Source organism: Gekko japonicus, unplaced genomic scaffold (assembly GCF_001447785.1).
Source record: "Gekko japonicus isolate JY-2015 unplaced genomic scaffold, Gekko_japonicus_V1.1 scaffold1454, whole genome shotgun sequence".
NCBI lineage: Eukaryota > Metazoa > Chordata > Lepidosauria > Squamata > Gekkonidae > Gekko > Gekko japonicus.
In genome coordinates, this window is record NW_015174884.1 from 375,745 (window position 1) to 389,354 (window position 13,610).

The 13,610-nt window shown below is 44.1% G+C and overlaps 1 protein-coding gene across 1 annotated transcript in view; it reads left to right on the forward strand.

The window, feature by feature from the left end:
• Window positions 1-6,898, forward strand: part of FAXC (failed axon connections homolog) — a 51,825-nt gene extending 44,927 nt beyond the window's left edge. Inside the window, exons 5-6 of the mRNA XM_015424909.1 lie at window positions 3,857-3,973; window positions 6,612-6,898. Of these exons, the coding sequence (XP_015280395.1) occupies window positions 3,857-3,973; window positions 6,612-6,898 (404 nt within the window). The remainder of the gene's footprint in view (window positions 1-3,856; window positions 3,974-6,611) is intronic.
• Window positions 6,899-13,610: the final 6,712 nt, after the last annotated feature.

Sequence of the window (13,610 nt, forward strand, 5' to 3'; positions counted from 1 at the left end):
CAGGCATAAAGGGAATATGAAGAGCATGTTGCAAAAAACATAAAGACCAACAATAAAACTTTCTTCAAATTAGAAGCAGGAAACCAGCCAGGGAGGCAGTGGGGGCCTTGGATGACCAAGGGGTAAAAGGATTACTGAAGGATGATAGGGAAATGGCTAAGAAGATGAATGCATTTTTTGCCTCTGTCTTCACTGTGGAAGATGAGAAGTGCTTGCCCACTCCAGAACTGCTAATTTTGGGAGGGATGTTGAAAGGCCTGATTCAGATTGAGGTGACGAGAGAGGAGGTCCTACCTTGTTGTCAACCTTGTAACATTTTGAGGCCTTCCTACTTGCCTCTATCTACACGAAAACTACAATTAGATGCTTCTACAAGGGAAATATTTAATTTAATAAATGTAATACAATTGTCAAAAGAGACGATAAAATAAAGGGGATATCACTTAACAAGCTGTTTAAAACATGGAAAACCACAAGTCATTCAGATATAATTTACAGTGGGGGGGGGGTTTCTGTAGACCAGGAAAAATAAACCATACAAGTGCAGTCTCATCATACTCTATCTAGATTACATTTTATTTGTACTTTGAAAAAAATGGCACAGTTGTGGGCGACTGTTTGCAGAGATAGTAATCAACTCTTATTTAAAGGGAAAAAATGGCATCTGAACATGTTTAATAGACTCATTTTCCCCCCTCACATCTCTGACATTTTTGTTATTGGATTCACATCTCAAATGTTTCTCAAAACACCAATTTTAATCAGAATTCTGATCAAGGAGTTTTATTGTTTGTGATCATGTTCATTTGTCTCTTCCCATTATAAATCAATCTGTAACAATGTCTCTAAGATGAGGGAATGAAAAGGAGGCTTCAGATAATTAAGGAATGGTGCGTGGTACAGATATCCACCAAGCCTAACAGCATAAAGGTTGACATTCGCAATAATTAATACATCTAGATTTTATAAGGTCTGAGGTGGTCTTGTATCTGCATTAAGTAAACCCTGGAAGCACATTACATGCAAGGTACAGTGAGCTCTAGTCAGCAATTAGCTAAATAATTATACTTCATTAGAGAGTGAAAAAAGCTATTTGCCAAGGATACTGAAGCAGTCTCTCACTGTCATTAACATAGGCCTGGGCTGTTCAATGTCAGAATTTATCCCCAAGTTGTGGCTGGCACAATGCAATGGCACACTTAGCAATGACGTACTTAAGGCACAGTGTTCTCTATGGATGAAACAACTTAAACAAGCTTCTGATCTTTTCTTCTCGCCTCCCAAAAATTTTAGAAGAAGAAGAAGAAGAGATTGGATTTATACCCCGCCCTTCACTTGGAGTCTCAGAGTGGCTTACAAACTCCTTTCCCTTCCCCTCCCCACAACAGACACCCTGTGAGGTGGGTGGGGCTGAGAGAACTCTGACACAAACTGCTCTTTTTCAAGGACATTTGTGCCAGAGCTTGTGACTGACCCAAGGTCACATCAGCAGGTGCAAGCGGAGGAGTGGTGAATCAAACCCGGTTCTCCCAAATTAGGGTCTGCAAACTTAACCACTACACCAAACTGGCTCTCCAAGAGAGAGATCTTGGAGTCGTAGTAGATAACTCACTGAAAATGTTGAGACAACGTGTGACTGCAATAAAAAAAGCCTAACACTATGCTGAGGATTATTAGGAAGGGAATTGAAAACAAATTAGCCAGTATCATAATGCCCTTGTATAAATCAATGGTGCAACCTCATTTGGAATACTGTTTGCAATTCTGGTCACCACACCTGAGAAAGGATATTATAGCATTGGAAAAAGTGCAGAAAAGGGCAACTAGAATGATAAAAGGGTTGGAACACTTTCCCTATGAAGAAAGGTTAAAGCGCTTGGGGCTCTTTAGCTTGGAGAAACAACGGCTGAGAGGTGACATGATAGAGGTTTACAATATTATGCATGGGGTAGAGCAATACAAGAACTTGTGGGCACTCAATGAAATTGCTGAGCAGTCGGGTTAGAATGGATAAAAGGAACTACTTCTTCACTCAAAGGGTGATTAACACATGGAATTCACTGCCACAGGAGGTGGTGGCAGCTACAATCATGGACAGCTTCAAGAGGGAATTAGAGAAACACAAGAGGGGACCCACAACAAAATGTTGCATAATGTGTTGTGGTCCTACCTTAGTCTTTGTTGCTGGCAGTTCTTGCAAGGAACTTGTGGGGAGGGGGCATTCCCCCACCATCGTTTCCCTCTCCCACCTTGGTTGTCAAAGTTTCCTCCTCTATCTTTCTGCACCTACCCCTTATCTACCAATCTTCCCTCACTTTCCCTTCTCCTCTCATTCTTTCTATGTCAGCTTTCCTCCCTACCCCTTTTCTAGCAATTCTTTCTTAGCCCCTTCCTCCTCTTACCTCATGTATGTCTCACCCCCTCTTACCCCAGCCCTTCTCAAACGATATCCTCTTTCCCCCACCCCCTCTCAGTCTGCCCCTCTCTTTCTCTCCACTATTTCTCTACTCCCCCACAATCTCCCCCTCTTCCTTTTTCTCTCCCCCTCCCTCAGACAATCTCCCATTCTTTTTCTTTCTCTCCCACCAACAGAGAATCCCCTATTCTTTCTCTGTCTCCCCCCCCCCGCTCAGTGAACCCCACTTCTTTCTGTTGCTCTCCCTTTGCAGCCACACAGGCCAGCAATCATCCTAATTTGGGAGCACTTATCTCCATTGGCAATCTGCTTGAGGGAGGGGGGGCGATGCAGGATTCGCCTCCTTGGGCTTCAGCTGTCAGGCCTCAGGGCCAGCTTGGGCAGCAGCAGTAGAGGGTGGGCGGGCGGGCTCCCAGAGAGGCACTGCCGCCCCTTTGGCTCCCTTGGCCACCTGGCCACCTTCCCTCCCCAGGAGTGCCCAAACCTGCTGGCTGAAGCTCCACTCTTCATTGCCGGCAGTCCTGGCAATGGCTGGGATGGGTCTCGCAGTGGGGCACATGGTTATTGGCATGGCGGCTTCCCTCAGTGTCTTTTCCCAGCGTTCCTAGCAGTGACAGGGATGGTTATTGCCATAGCAGCTTCCCTCGCGGCTCCAGCAGCTTTTCACGTTCTTCCTGTAAGTTCCTTCTCTGCGCATGTGCAGAGCAAGCAGTTTTACTTTTGGGGGGATTTAAGTGTCCCCGTATTTTTAAAAAACATTTTTGATTTTTCTGCAAACCTGATGAGCGCCCCAAGTTTGCAGAAAGATCTATTTACCCTCCATGTGTCCCAGATTATGGGAAATAAGTATCTGCACACAGAGGGACCCTTGGCTATTAGATATATAGATATGGAGCAGAGGTCCATCAGTGGCTATTAGTGGCTCAGTGGTTAAGACACTGAACTGCAGGCTGGAAGGTCGGTAGTTCAGCAGTTCGAGACCCGCGTGCCGCACAACGGAGTGAGCTCCTGTCTCTGGTTCCAGCTCCTGCCAACCTCGCAGTTCGAAAGCAAGAAATTGCAAGTAAATAAATAGGTACTTCTTCGGTGGGAAGGTAACAGCGTTCCGTGCGCCTTGGTGTCTAGTCATGCCGGCCACATGATTCGACTGGCTTTCAAGCAAGGGAACCTTTACCTTTACCTATAGATAGGAACTCTTGGTCTGGGGCAAGTGATGCTCTGTATTCTTGATGCTTGGGGGGAGGGGCAACAGTGGGAGAGCTTCTGGCCCCACTGCTGGACCTCCTGATGGCACCTGGTATTTTTGGCCACTGTGTGACAGAGTGTTGGACTGGATGGGCCATTGGCCTGATATTGGCTTTTTTTTGGTTCTTATGGTGTATGGGTGGGGGGGGGATACTTGCAAGTCCCTAAATGCCTGTGGCACCATTTAATTTTTAGGTGACAAAAAGTACATCATGGGACCCAAGCTTTCTACCTTAGATGCCACAGTCTTTGGTCATCTGGCACAGGCAATGTGGACATTACCAGGAACCAGGCCTGAGAGGCTCATTAAAGGTAGGAACTCCTTGTTTCCCACATTCGTGAAAGGCACTGATGAGAAGGGTTAACAGGTTCTACTTAAGGGTCCCAGTCCTTCTACTGTGGCGGGAAGTCTCCTTCTGGCAACCTCTGTTCCCATTGCCTCTCTTTGGGGAGGGGGGGGGGGCGTCAAATGACAGGGCACTCAACGAGAGAGAGAGAGAGAGAGAGAGAGAGAGAGAGAGAGAGAGAGAGAGCGAGCCAGCAGTGTTGCTGATATCACTATATTTTCCCCAGAAGTATGGTAAGTTTACAGCAAGTCCTAAAGCTACTCTAGGTCACTTCAGGGTTTCCCTCAGAAGTGATTTAGCAACGTCAGAAATACCACTGATGTTGCACCCCCTCGTGTCCTTGCCCGGGCCGGGGCCCAGGGCTCTTTTTGTAGCAGGAGCTCCTTTGCATATTAGGCAACACGCCCCTAATGTAGCCAATCCTCCAAGAGTTTACAGTAGCCCTTGTAAGAAGAGCTCTGTAAGCTCTTGGAGGATTGGCTACATTAGGGGGGGTGTCGCCTAATATGCAAAGGAGCTCCTGCTACAAAAAGAGCCTGGCCCCAACCCTTTTCACTGCTTGCCAAACTCTGTCCGGCAACCCTTTTCCTGTTCCAGTCAAATCCAGATTGCTCATCCAGTTTGCACTGGATCCACAGGACTCTGCACAGCAGCCGATATACAACTAAGCCACTGGTTTGGCATGGTGCAGATACAACGTAACACTTGACCCATCTATATATTTTTTCAGTACAAAGTTGCATTGTGAACATAAATGAAGTTGCAGTTGAGCTCTGTGTAATTTAAGGGTTACATTCAACTGCCAACTTCCTTCAGCTTCCCTCTGTGGAGTCTCCACTTTAGTAAAAGAGAGTTGTTGTAATCCAACAACTCTCTGGTTTGAGAGAGGAACTTCTTCTGTGTTGTGTTCTGAGGTATTTTTGCCGTATCTTGCCTAAATTTGCCAACTGTGAGAGGATCCCTCATTAGAATATTTTTCCTGTAGGAGCCCTAGGAGTGATGCATTTCTTATAAACAATGCTGCCACCTGGTGGAACAAATTGAAACAATTTTATTGTGTATTGCTATCATAACTCTGTGAATAAAATATAGGGAATGTATACAGCTGTCACGCTTTACTAACGTTTTTGTCTCATCTTGTCCTTCTTCTGTTCTTTGCAGTGAGTATTTTATTAATTTGTTTCTCATTTTCACCACATAACTCAAGGGTTCTCAGGCACTGACTAGACCAAGACATCTTCGGCAAGTTTTTTTTTTGCTCTGATGTCTTCCACCATGATCTTGGCACTTTTGGTCCTCTCTCCTTCTGAGCTGTGCACTTGCTTTATTTAGCTGTTGGGTTTTTTAACAATACCATGATAAGTATCCACATACATAACTGAGACCCCCTACTCATATCAGTATAATAAAAAATTGGTACCTTCTAATATATCTACAGAATTGTAAAGTGCAAGGATTAACACTGTTCTGTCAAAATGACAATGTGTATGTTGGTGGATTGGGACTATGTGTAAAATCGGGCTTTTAATAAAAGGAAAGAGTTTAGCGATGGGCAGGTGGAATAGGGGCCAGGGTGATGAATTGTAGGAAGATGCTTATTCAAACAGTTCAGTACAGTTTCACTGATATTGGCTGTTGGCAAGTACACAAAGGACATGTAGGACAGTTAGTACCTCATAAGGTACTAGTTTTCATACTAAGAAACTCTCAAATGGAGAGAGGGGCTGTGGCTCTGTGGTAAAGCACCTGCTTAGTGTGCAGAAGGTCCCAGTCCCAGTCCCTGGCATCTCCAGTTAAGAGGACAGGCAGTAGGTGAAGTGAATGACCTCTCTACTTGACACCCTCCAAGCCTCTGCCAGTTAGATTAGATCTTGATAAAACTGTGGTCTGGCTTAGTAGCTCAGGACAGATGATACCCGTGTGTCTACTCACCGTGTAGAGAAAGAGAGCAGGCACAAGTGTGCTGGCACTACCTCTTCCATCATCATAATTGCCTGGTTGTCTTCAGAGTGCAACTGCACAGAGGAAGGGGCTTCATGTGCCCCCCCATGATCAACAACACCCTGAAAGCAGCATCACTGATCAGCAGCAATCTGCAGACAGAGTGAGTCAACATATGGGCGAGTCATCTGTACTAGGCTAGTGTAAGGCAGCATCATGCGTTCATGGTGAAATATGGACAGTGCAGACAGTTTGTATTCTTTACAAGCAGGCAGACATCTGCAGGTTGGAAATATCCAGATTATGGTGCAGTCCCATACAGAATTAATTCAGCAGATGCCAATCACTTTCACTTTAATGTTGGAGTAGTTTCAAGAAAGTGTTCTTCATTCCCAGGAGCAAACTTATGCTGGATCAGACCAGCAGTCCACCTGACTTAGCTTTCTATTAAGGCAGTTTTTAAACAGGTGCTCCAGGAAAATTCTTGGGTATGGCTGGGTGATGATAGGCATCCCATGTTGCTTTTCCTCCAGCATCTGTTGGCAGAAATCTAGAAAACACAGAGACTGCGCTTGGTCTGTAAAGAATCTTCATGCTTTTCTCTTTCACTTGGTGTGGCTGGGTGGCTGTTTAATACCACTTTCCCCTTGCATGTTTCACAGGAGAATTGATTAACCTTGCTATGTACTGCGAGAGAATAAGGAGGAAATTCTGGCCGGAGTGGCATCATGACGATGACAACACTCTGTATGAGTCAGAAGAAAGTAGCGAAGCAAGCAAGACTAATCTCTTACAGGACTTCAGTTTTTATTCAAGGACAGAAACATTTGAAGATGAAGGAGCCGAAAATAGTTTTTCCCGAACGCCTGACACTGATTACACTGGACATTCCCTCTTTGATTCAGACGTGGAGATGGATGACTGCACAGATCATGAACAATGCAAGTGATGTGTGTAAGAAACACTGTTCCACCTTGTTTCAGAAACACCGCCGCCTCCTGGGAATCATGCCAACTGACCCACGTTCCAAACAGGCCCACATTATTATCTGGACCCTTTCAGCATCATTTCATTTTGTTGAAGCATTCCGATGGATCCTAGATAAACAATTCTTAATTCTGCTCAGCAAGATGGTGAAAAGTTGACAAAGAAGGTAATGGGTGGGGGTAGTGAGGGGATTCCTGCCGAGAGAAGACATTCTGGAATAACAGGTACAAGTGGAGCAAAATGCTGAGGAGGGCTAGCTTGGGCCGATGCCCCCTTCTTCCCAGAAACAGACTGAAGACTATAAAGGGAAGGGAATTGCTAGGGTTTCTGACTTGCTCATGTATTACAGAATTGGCTGAAATGGATCAAGACAGGGCAAGAACACAGATTATGACATCCCCCCCCCCCAGCTTGGCTTCCTGCATTTTGGTGTGCTGGGTGTGCTGGCATTTGACATGTGTCCATGTGTGGAGTAGCTTCTAGAAATATCAGCTTCACAGACAGTCAACCACGAAAGAAAGAAAAAAAGAATGAGTTTTCATTCAAAACCTAGGAGTGGTCTCTTCCTATGATACATTTACTTGATAGTTTTTAATTTACTATGACACTGTTTCAAAAAAGAGATACTACCCATGTTTAATTTTAAGTCTGTCCACCTTTCTCTACATAAAAGTCTTCTCCAGTATTCCACTGCAGTGTGACCAAGAAACAGAACCCAGGATTAGGTTATGCAGATGAAGAGGCTGGGATAAGTTCAGACTTGATTTCTTCATGAGTCTGGTTGCTGGGAGACCCAGGTGCAGCAAGCAGGCTGAGGCCTAAGCTGCACACTACATTTTGCACGTGATCGCCACGGGGACATGCAGCCATATGGCAGCTACAAGTTCCTTGGATGAAGTCAACTTAGAAATGCCACAGCCCCCCCCCCCCATATGGATTGGAACCATGGTGCAGCAAGAGGAGGGGCTCCTGCCCCCTTGTGCCCTTTTCCTGAACTGAAACAGCCTTGGGGGTGGGGAGCATTTTTTGCCTGGTCTGAGGCAGCTGGCCTCCTGCTGCAAGTCCCTGTTGGGACCATGTGTTAAATGTAATGTGTAGCTTGACTCTTATACTCACCCCAATGGAACACCATCTTTTGCCTTATCTCACATAAATGAATGGTTGCCTTGCTGCCCTCTGTGGGAAAATAAAGTCCAACACTGTGGGAGTGAGAGCAAAAGATGCTTGTCACCTGTCAAGTGCATGGTCCAGCCCTCATTAACGGGAATCCCAGTAGTGTGGTCCATCAAAGTGTTTTGGGTACAAGGTAGATACACTCTTGACATGCTTGTTTCATTTCCTAGTCCACAACATAGTTGGCTGCTGCCAATGTGGGCAAAGGGTATTTTTGATGAACAAGCTGTGGGCTAATGCAGCATTTCATTTGTAAAAAGAAAGGTCCCAGAGATTAGTTTCTTCCTCTCCCCTCCCAAGAGGCATCTCTACACAGATAGAGCTGTTGTGGGGAATAGTATTTTGTCTTTTGCGGTTTCATTTGCAGAGTGCTTGGGGGTTTGCACTGAACCAGAAACCAAGCTAAACCTTTCAGTTCTAAAGGCATATCCAGATGGTAACTGTCCGTGTTTCTGCTCAGGTGCACTAATGTCCAACTTAGTGCACAGGAAGTGTCCCTTTCCCCAGGACATCCATGTGCTGATTACATAACCTGTGCTGATCCCTGTCAGACCTTTGCAAGCTGAAGCCCCCAAGGAATGGGATATAGTAACAGGGTATCTGATTTCCTAATAAAATGTATATGAATATGCCTTTAGTTGAAATTAACTTGTTTTGAATGTCCTAAATGGGAGCCTGGAATTGCTTGCTTCTATCTAGTAGGAATTGTCCTCTCTGACAAAATGCTTTAAAATCCCTTTGGACCACTCTGGCCAGAATTAGTAAAGAACTTTTGCCAGGTGCTCTGTGAATGGCGAAAGCCAGTTACAGGAATGTAATTTTCCTCCATGGGCCTGAATGCCTTAGCTACCCTTATCACTTTCCAAAGGGTGCTGGCCAGCTCACTACTACATGGCATCCCCCCACCCCCCCGCCCTTCCTCTCTCTAGTGTTATAGCATAGCTCTGCAGTGAAAAGGAAACTGAGTGGAAAGGGAGAATTTCTAGGCCCTAGGGGAGCGCAGTACACTCCCCATTGCATTTGCTCTTTTATGCAGACTTGACAGGGTGAAAAGGGAAGGAGTGAGGACTAGGAAGTGGGGGCCGCAGCAAGAGGCACAAGCAGTGGGGAAGTGTAGCTGCCATTCCTGCCTATTCCCATGCTGCTTTTTTCAGCTGCCATGGAAACAGCCTGCCCTGATCTGTAACTAACTGGTTTCCGGTAGTCAACTGGAGTGAGCAGTTTAGAGGATTTTAAAACTCTTGTTTGTAAGTACCAATTCAGATTTGAGGCACAGTATCTAAACATTCCAGGGATGTCTACAGACAGGGTGAAGCTCAAACACATATTACAACCTTTGTGGGAAGGAATATGACTGTTTTGAGAACTGGAGATGAGACTTTCAGAACTGGAGGGATAAATTGTATGCCATGTTCATTGTCTTCTTGATGGCCCAACATTTTCTTAAAGATTTTTGTAGATATAGCTAGTTCTGAAGTTGTAATTATATTTAGATACGAGTTTCCTCAAATATAGCAGATGTGATCTAGAATCAGAAGACAGGTTATGATTTTTTTTTAAATCCCCTTTCTCTTCTGTTGCATTATACAAACATTTGTAATTGCAGGTGGCCTTAGGAACATAAATTATTTTGAAATGGGTTTTTAAGATAGCCATTAAATCATGGTAATTGTTAGGACTAACACCCTACCTTTCAGAGATCATGCTGGCAAACTTAGCCCTTAGTAACTATGATTGAAAACATATTTGGAAATGGTGTTAAATTTCATTTGTAGCAATTAACAGAAGATGTATGTCACCTGAAGTGAACTTAGGGTGTATTTGACCAAAACTACTAGGGATGGGCACAAACTGGCTCATAAACTAAAGTTTGCCATGCATTTTGGCCGATTCGTGGAGCAATGTTTGCGGACTGAAGAGCTGCCATGAACTTCCATGAATTTTGATGCAGTTCATGTTGGTTTGTGGCAGTTCGTGAAAACAGCTCTTCATGAAAAACAGCTGTTTGATACTCAGCTGTTTGGTTTAAATGGCTCACAAACTGGTTTGGTTCGTGAACTAGCGTATTGGTTTGTGGTTCAGCCACGAACCATGAACTAACCACAAAAACGTGGTTCATGCCCATCCCTAAAAACTACTTTTGCTTGGCAAATATCAAATGCAACTTAACTCTTTTCATGTATTTTGAATGATTTATACAGCACTATACCTGTGAAGTATTTGACAGTCTCAATATATTGTTCTTCACAATAAACTGGTGAGAAATTACAATTGTTCCCATTGAACAGATGAGAATTTGGAGGCTAAGTAACAGTGAATACTCACAAATGATACATCCACCCTGTGGTAGAGATGGGGCTTTTGAATCCAGATCTATCAGTGAAATATGTATCTCATCTGCCATGTTTCTTCTTGTTTAAACTTCTATGGGAAGATTATTTGGCTGTTAGCATTGTCCCAGGTTGTTTAAGATCAACTAATATAGCTACAGTCATGAGTTATGCCACATCTAGGATTTCATATGATCCCTATTTATTTTGATTTAATTGACTGTCACACAGCATCATATTCCTATCAGATTTAAAAGGACATCTGTTTGTTTTGGAACACTATGAGAGGCTGTCTATGGGATTTTTCACTCCTGGGATTTCCTAGTATCTGTATCATTCAAATCTTACTTGAAATGTGTATGAGAAGTGGAACTGACCCCTGAGGCCATAAAAATGAAACCACAGGTTATGTGTTTTCAGGTCACAACACTCAGCTGACATTGCTCACAAGCAGAAATGAAAGGCACTCTGAAATGTTTGTTAAGGCCACTGCTTTATTGTTTCTGGTTTCAAATACGCCTGAAAAGAAAGTGAGAGCAGCATAAAATCCCAAAACCAATGCTCCCTCTAAGGTGTGGAGTCTTGTGAGCAAAAATTCTACTTTGTGAGCTACTGGCATTAAAAGTGTGAGTGAGCCATTTGGCTCCTGCCTAAATTAGTTGGCTCTGGAGCCATCCTTCCTGAACTAAGACAAAAATGTGTGAGCCAGAGGCTAAAAAACTGTGAGCTAGCTCACACTAACTCATCTTAGAGGGAACACTGCCCAAGATCCTTATAGGCAGTATAGCCTAACCCTATTGATCAATGGCTGTCCATCTTCTCTGTGAGGGAAAGAAAGCCCCTCCACTCCAGGTAATCGGTTCCATTGTTCATCTGCTCTCATCATTAAGCAGTTTCTCCTGTGATCTGCTGTTCTGTAACTTAACCCTGTTAGATCTAATCTTGCTGTCTTCTATGTAACAAACCTGAAGGTGTTTGAAGAAGTCAGTTATGTCCCCCGCCCTCCTGTCCTGGGTCTTCTCTTTTCTAGGCTGAAAACACCCAGTTCCTTCTAGCTCTTCTTCAAGGACATGTTTTCCAGACCCCTCTGATAGATAATTTTTGTCTCTCTTAAAGTGTGATGCCCAGAATGAGACTCAGTGCTCCAGGCGAGATCTGCCTCACACAAGACAAGAGTGGAACTATGACTTCTCATGATTTGGACAGCATGCTTTTTATGCATCCTAAAATCACATTAACCCTTTTTGCAAATGCAGCACGTTGTTCAGCTTGTGACTGCCAAGCCAGGCACCGTCCCCCCATATATGTGCATTGTATTCTTGTTGCCTAAATGCAGAACTTTGTATTTGTCTCTGTTGAATTTCATTTTGTCTGCTGCAGCCCAGCTTTCCAGCTGATCAAGGTCCCTGTGAATTTTATTTCTGTCCGAAGATGTTTGCTCTCCCTTCCTGTTTTGTGACCTCAGTATTATGCAAGGATTCTCTCAAGCCTTTGGTGCCTGGTCTGCAGTCCTGACAGCTGAGGACTGATGCTGATAGAGGCCTTAAGAATGTGTGAGCCAGGGAGACTTAGTTCCTTTTATCCTTTCCTCAGAGCCATGAGGCTTCTTAGGGGGAGGAAGCCAGATGAAGCCAGAGTCTGTGCGAAGCAGTTTGGGCTGGCCTTATGCTTTATTTCTGATGGCTCTCTGGAGGGATGGTGTTTTGAAACCTCTTTCAGAAGTCTCTCAGGATGCTCTATGGCATCACGCTGCTTCAGTAGTAGGGATAGGGTCAATTCACTCAATATATTGTCAGGAATGAATGAGTTGTTTTTCTGAGTTCAAACATACTTGAAACATCTTACGAGGGAGCTCCCTTCATGGTTCTTTAGATACCTTTGGTTTTGTTTTGTTTTAAAAAAATGCCTGCTTGGAAACTTGACTTGAATCTTTGAAGCACAGCCTCAGTTCCTTCTGCCTGCCCGCCCAGCAGCCTTCGTCAAAACAACTTCAAGGATCCAAAGAGTCACAGCATCATGTTTGTAGCCCACTGTATTTTTGAGCTGCATGGTTTTTCTGTTTATTTCATAAGAAACATGTGAATGTATTTATTACTTAATACGCCTTTCATTGTTAAGGAACAACTCAGGTTATTTGGGAAGAAGTAGTTAGTCATAGTCTTCTTTTTTTCTGGTCAGATCCAGTCAGTTTGAGTTTAAGCTGAAGAGCAATTGTGGATTGAGAGAGTTATGCATGTACAGATGTGTACCTGGGAACTGTTTACATTTATTTTCAGACTTGGCAGAAATATGCTGCAGAAATATGTTTATTCACTTGCCGAAATCAATACCACTTTTCTCTATTGTAAGTCTTGAACTAAGAGATCTTATTGTAACTTGTGATGAGAATTGATCTGTTGGCTTTTTTAAACTCCTGTGCTGACAATTAAAAACAGTGAAATGCAACCAGGATAAAGAATGTTGCACATGAACGAATGAAGCAAAAACAAACAAACAGATGCAAGACGATCTAGTGTCAAAATAGTTTCAGGTTTCTGTAGGCATCACAAACATCCATGGGCTTCCTCTGGGGAAAGTCTTCAGCTCTTCTGCCCTTAGCTCACCATTACAGAGCTGCTGTCTTCAGAAGATAGCAATGGTGGTGAATCTGGAGGAGACAAGCTTTTCAAAAGACAAACTAAATATAGATGCAGTACAATTTCTTTTGAGGAAACATATATGAAATCTATCAGAAGCTTCAATAATCAATTTGTCAGTCAGTACTCTTGCACTTACTGACTCCCTCCCCCAATTGTTCTACTTGTTTCTGTCAGCCCAGGAGGAATGTTGAGATGGTCAGATGGCTGCCTGATTTATTCCCCCTTGGCAAGCTCCTGATGTCAGAATGAGCATGACTTGTGGATTACCTGGGGCTTTCCCCCTTGAGTTGGACCAAAGGAGGAACTGTGGGATGGCTGTGGGTGGTGCATCTATGTGGACGCTCTGCCCATGGCCAGTACAGGGAGGAACTAAGCTCTAAATTTCTTCCCTCTCCTTTTGACCCTTTTGATGGTTCCCCCCCCCCTTTTCCTAGATGAGGGAAAGAAGGAGAAAAGGGGGATTGCTGGGCTGTCAGTCAGTCCTTGTTGTAGTCGTGCATCCGTCACTGCAGGTGGCAGCAACAATGAGTGA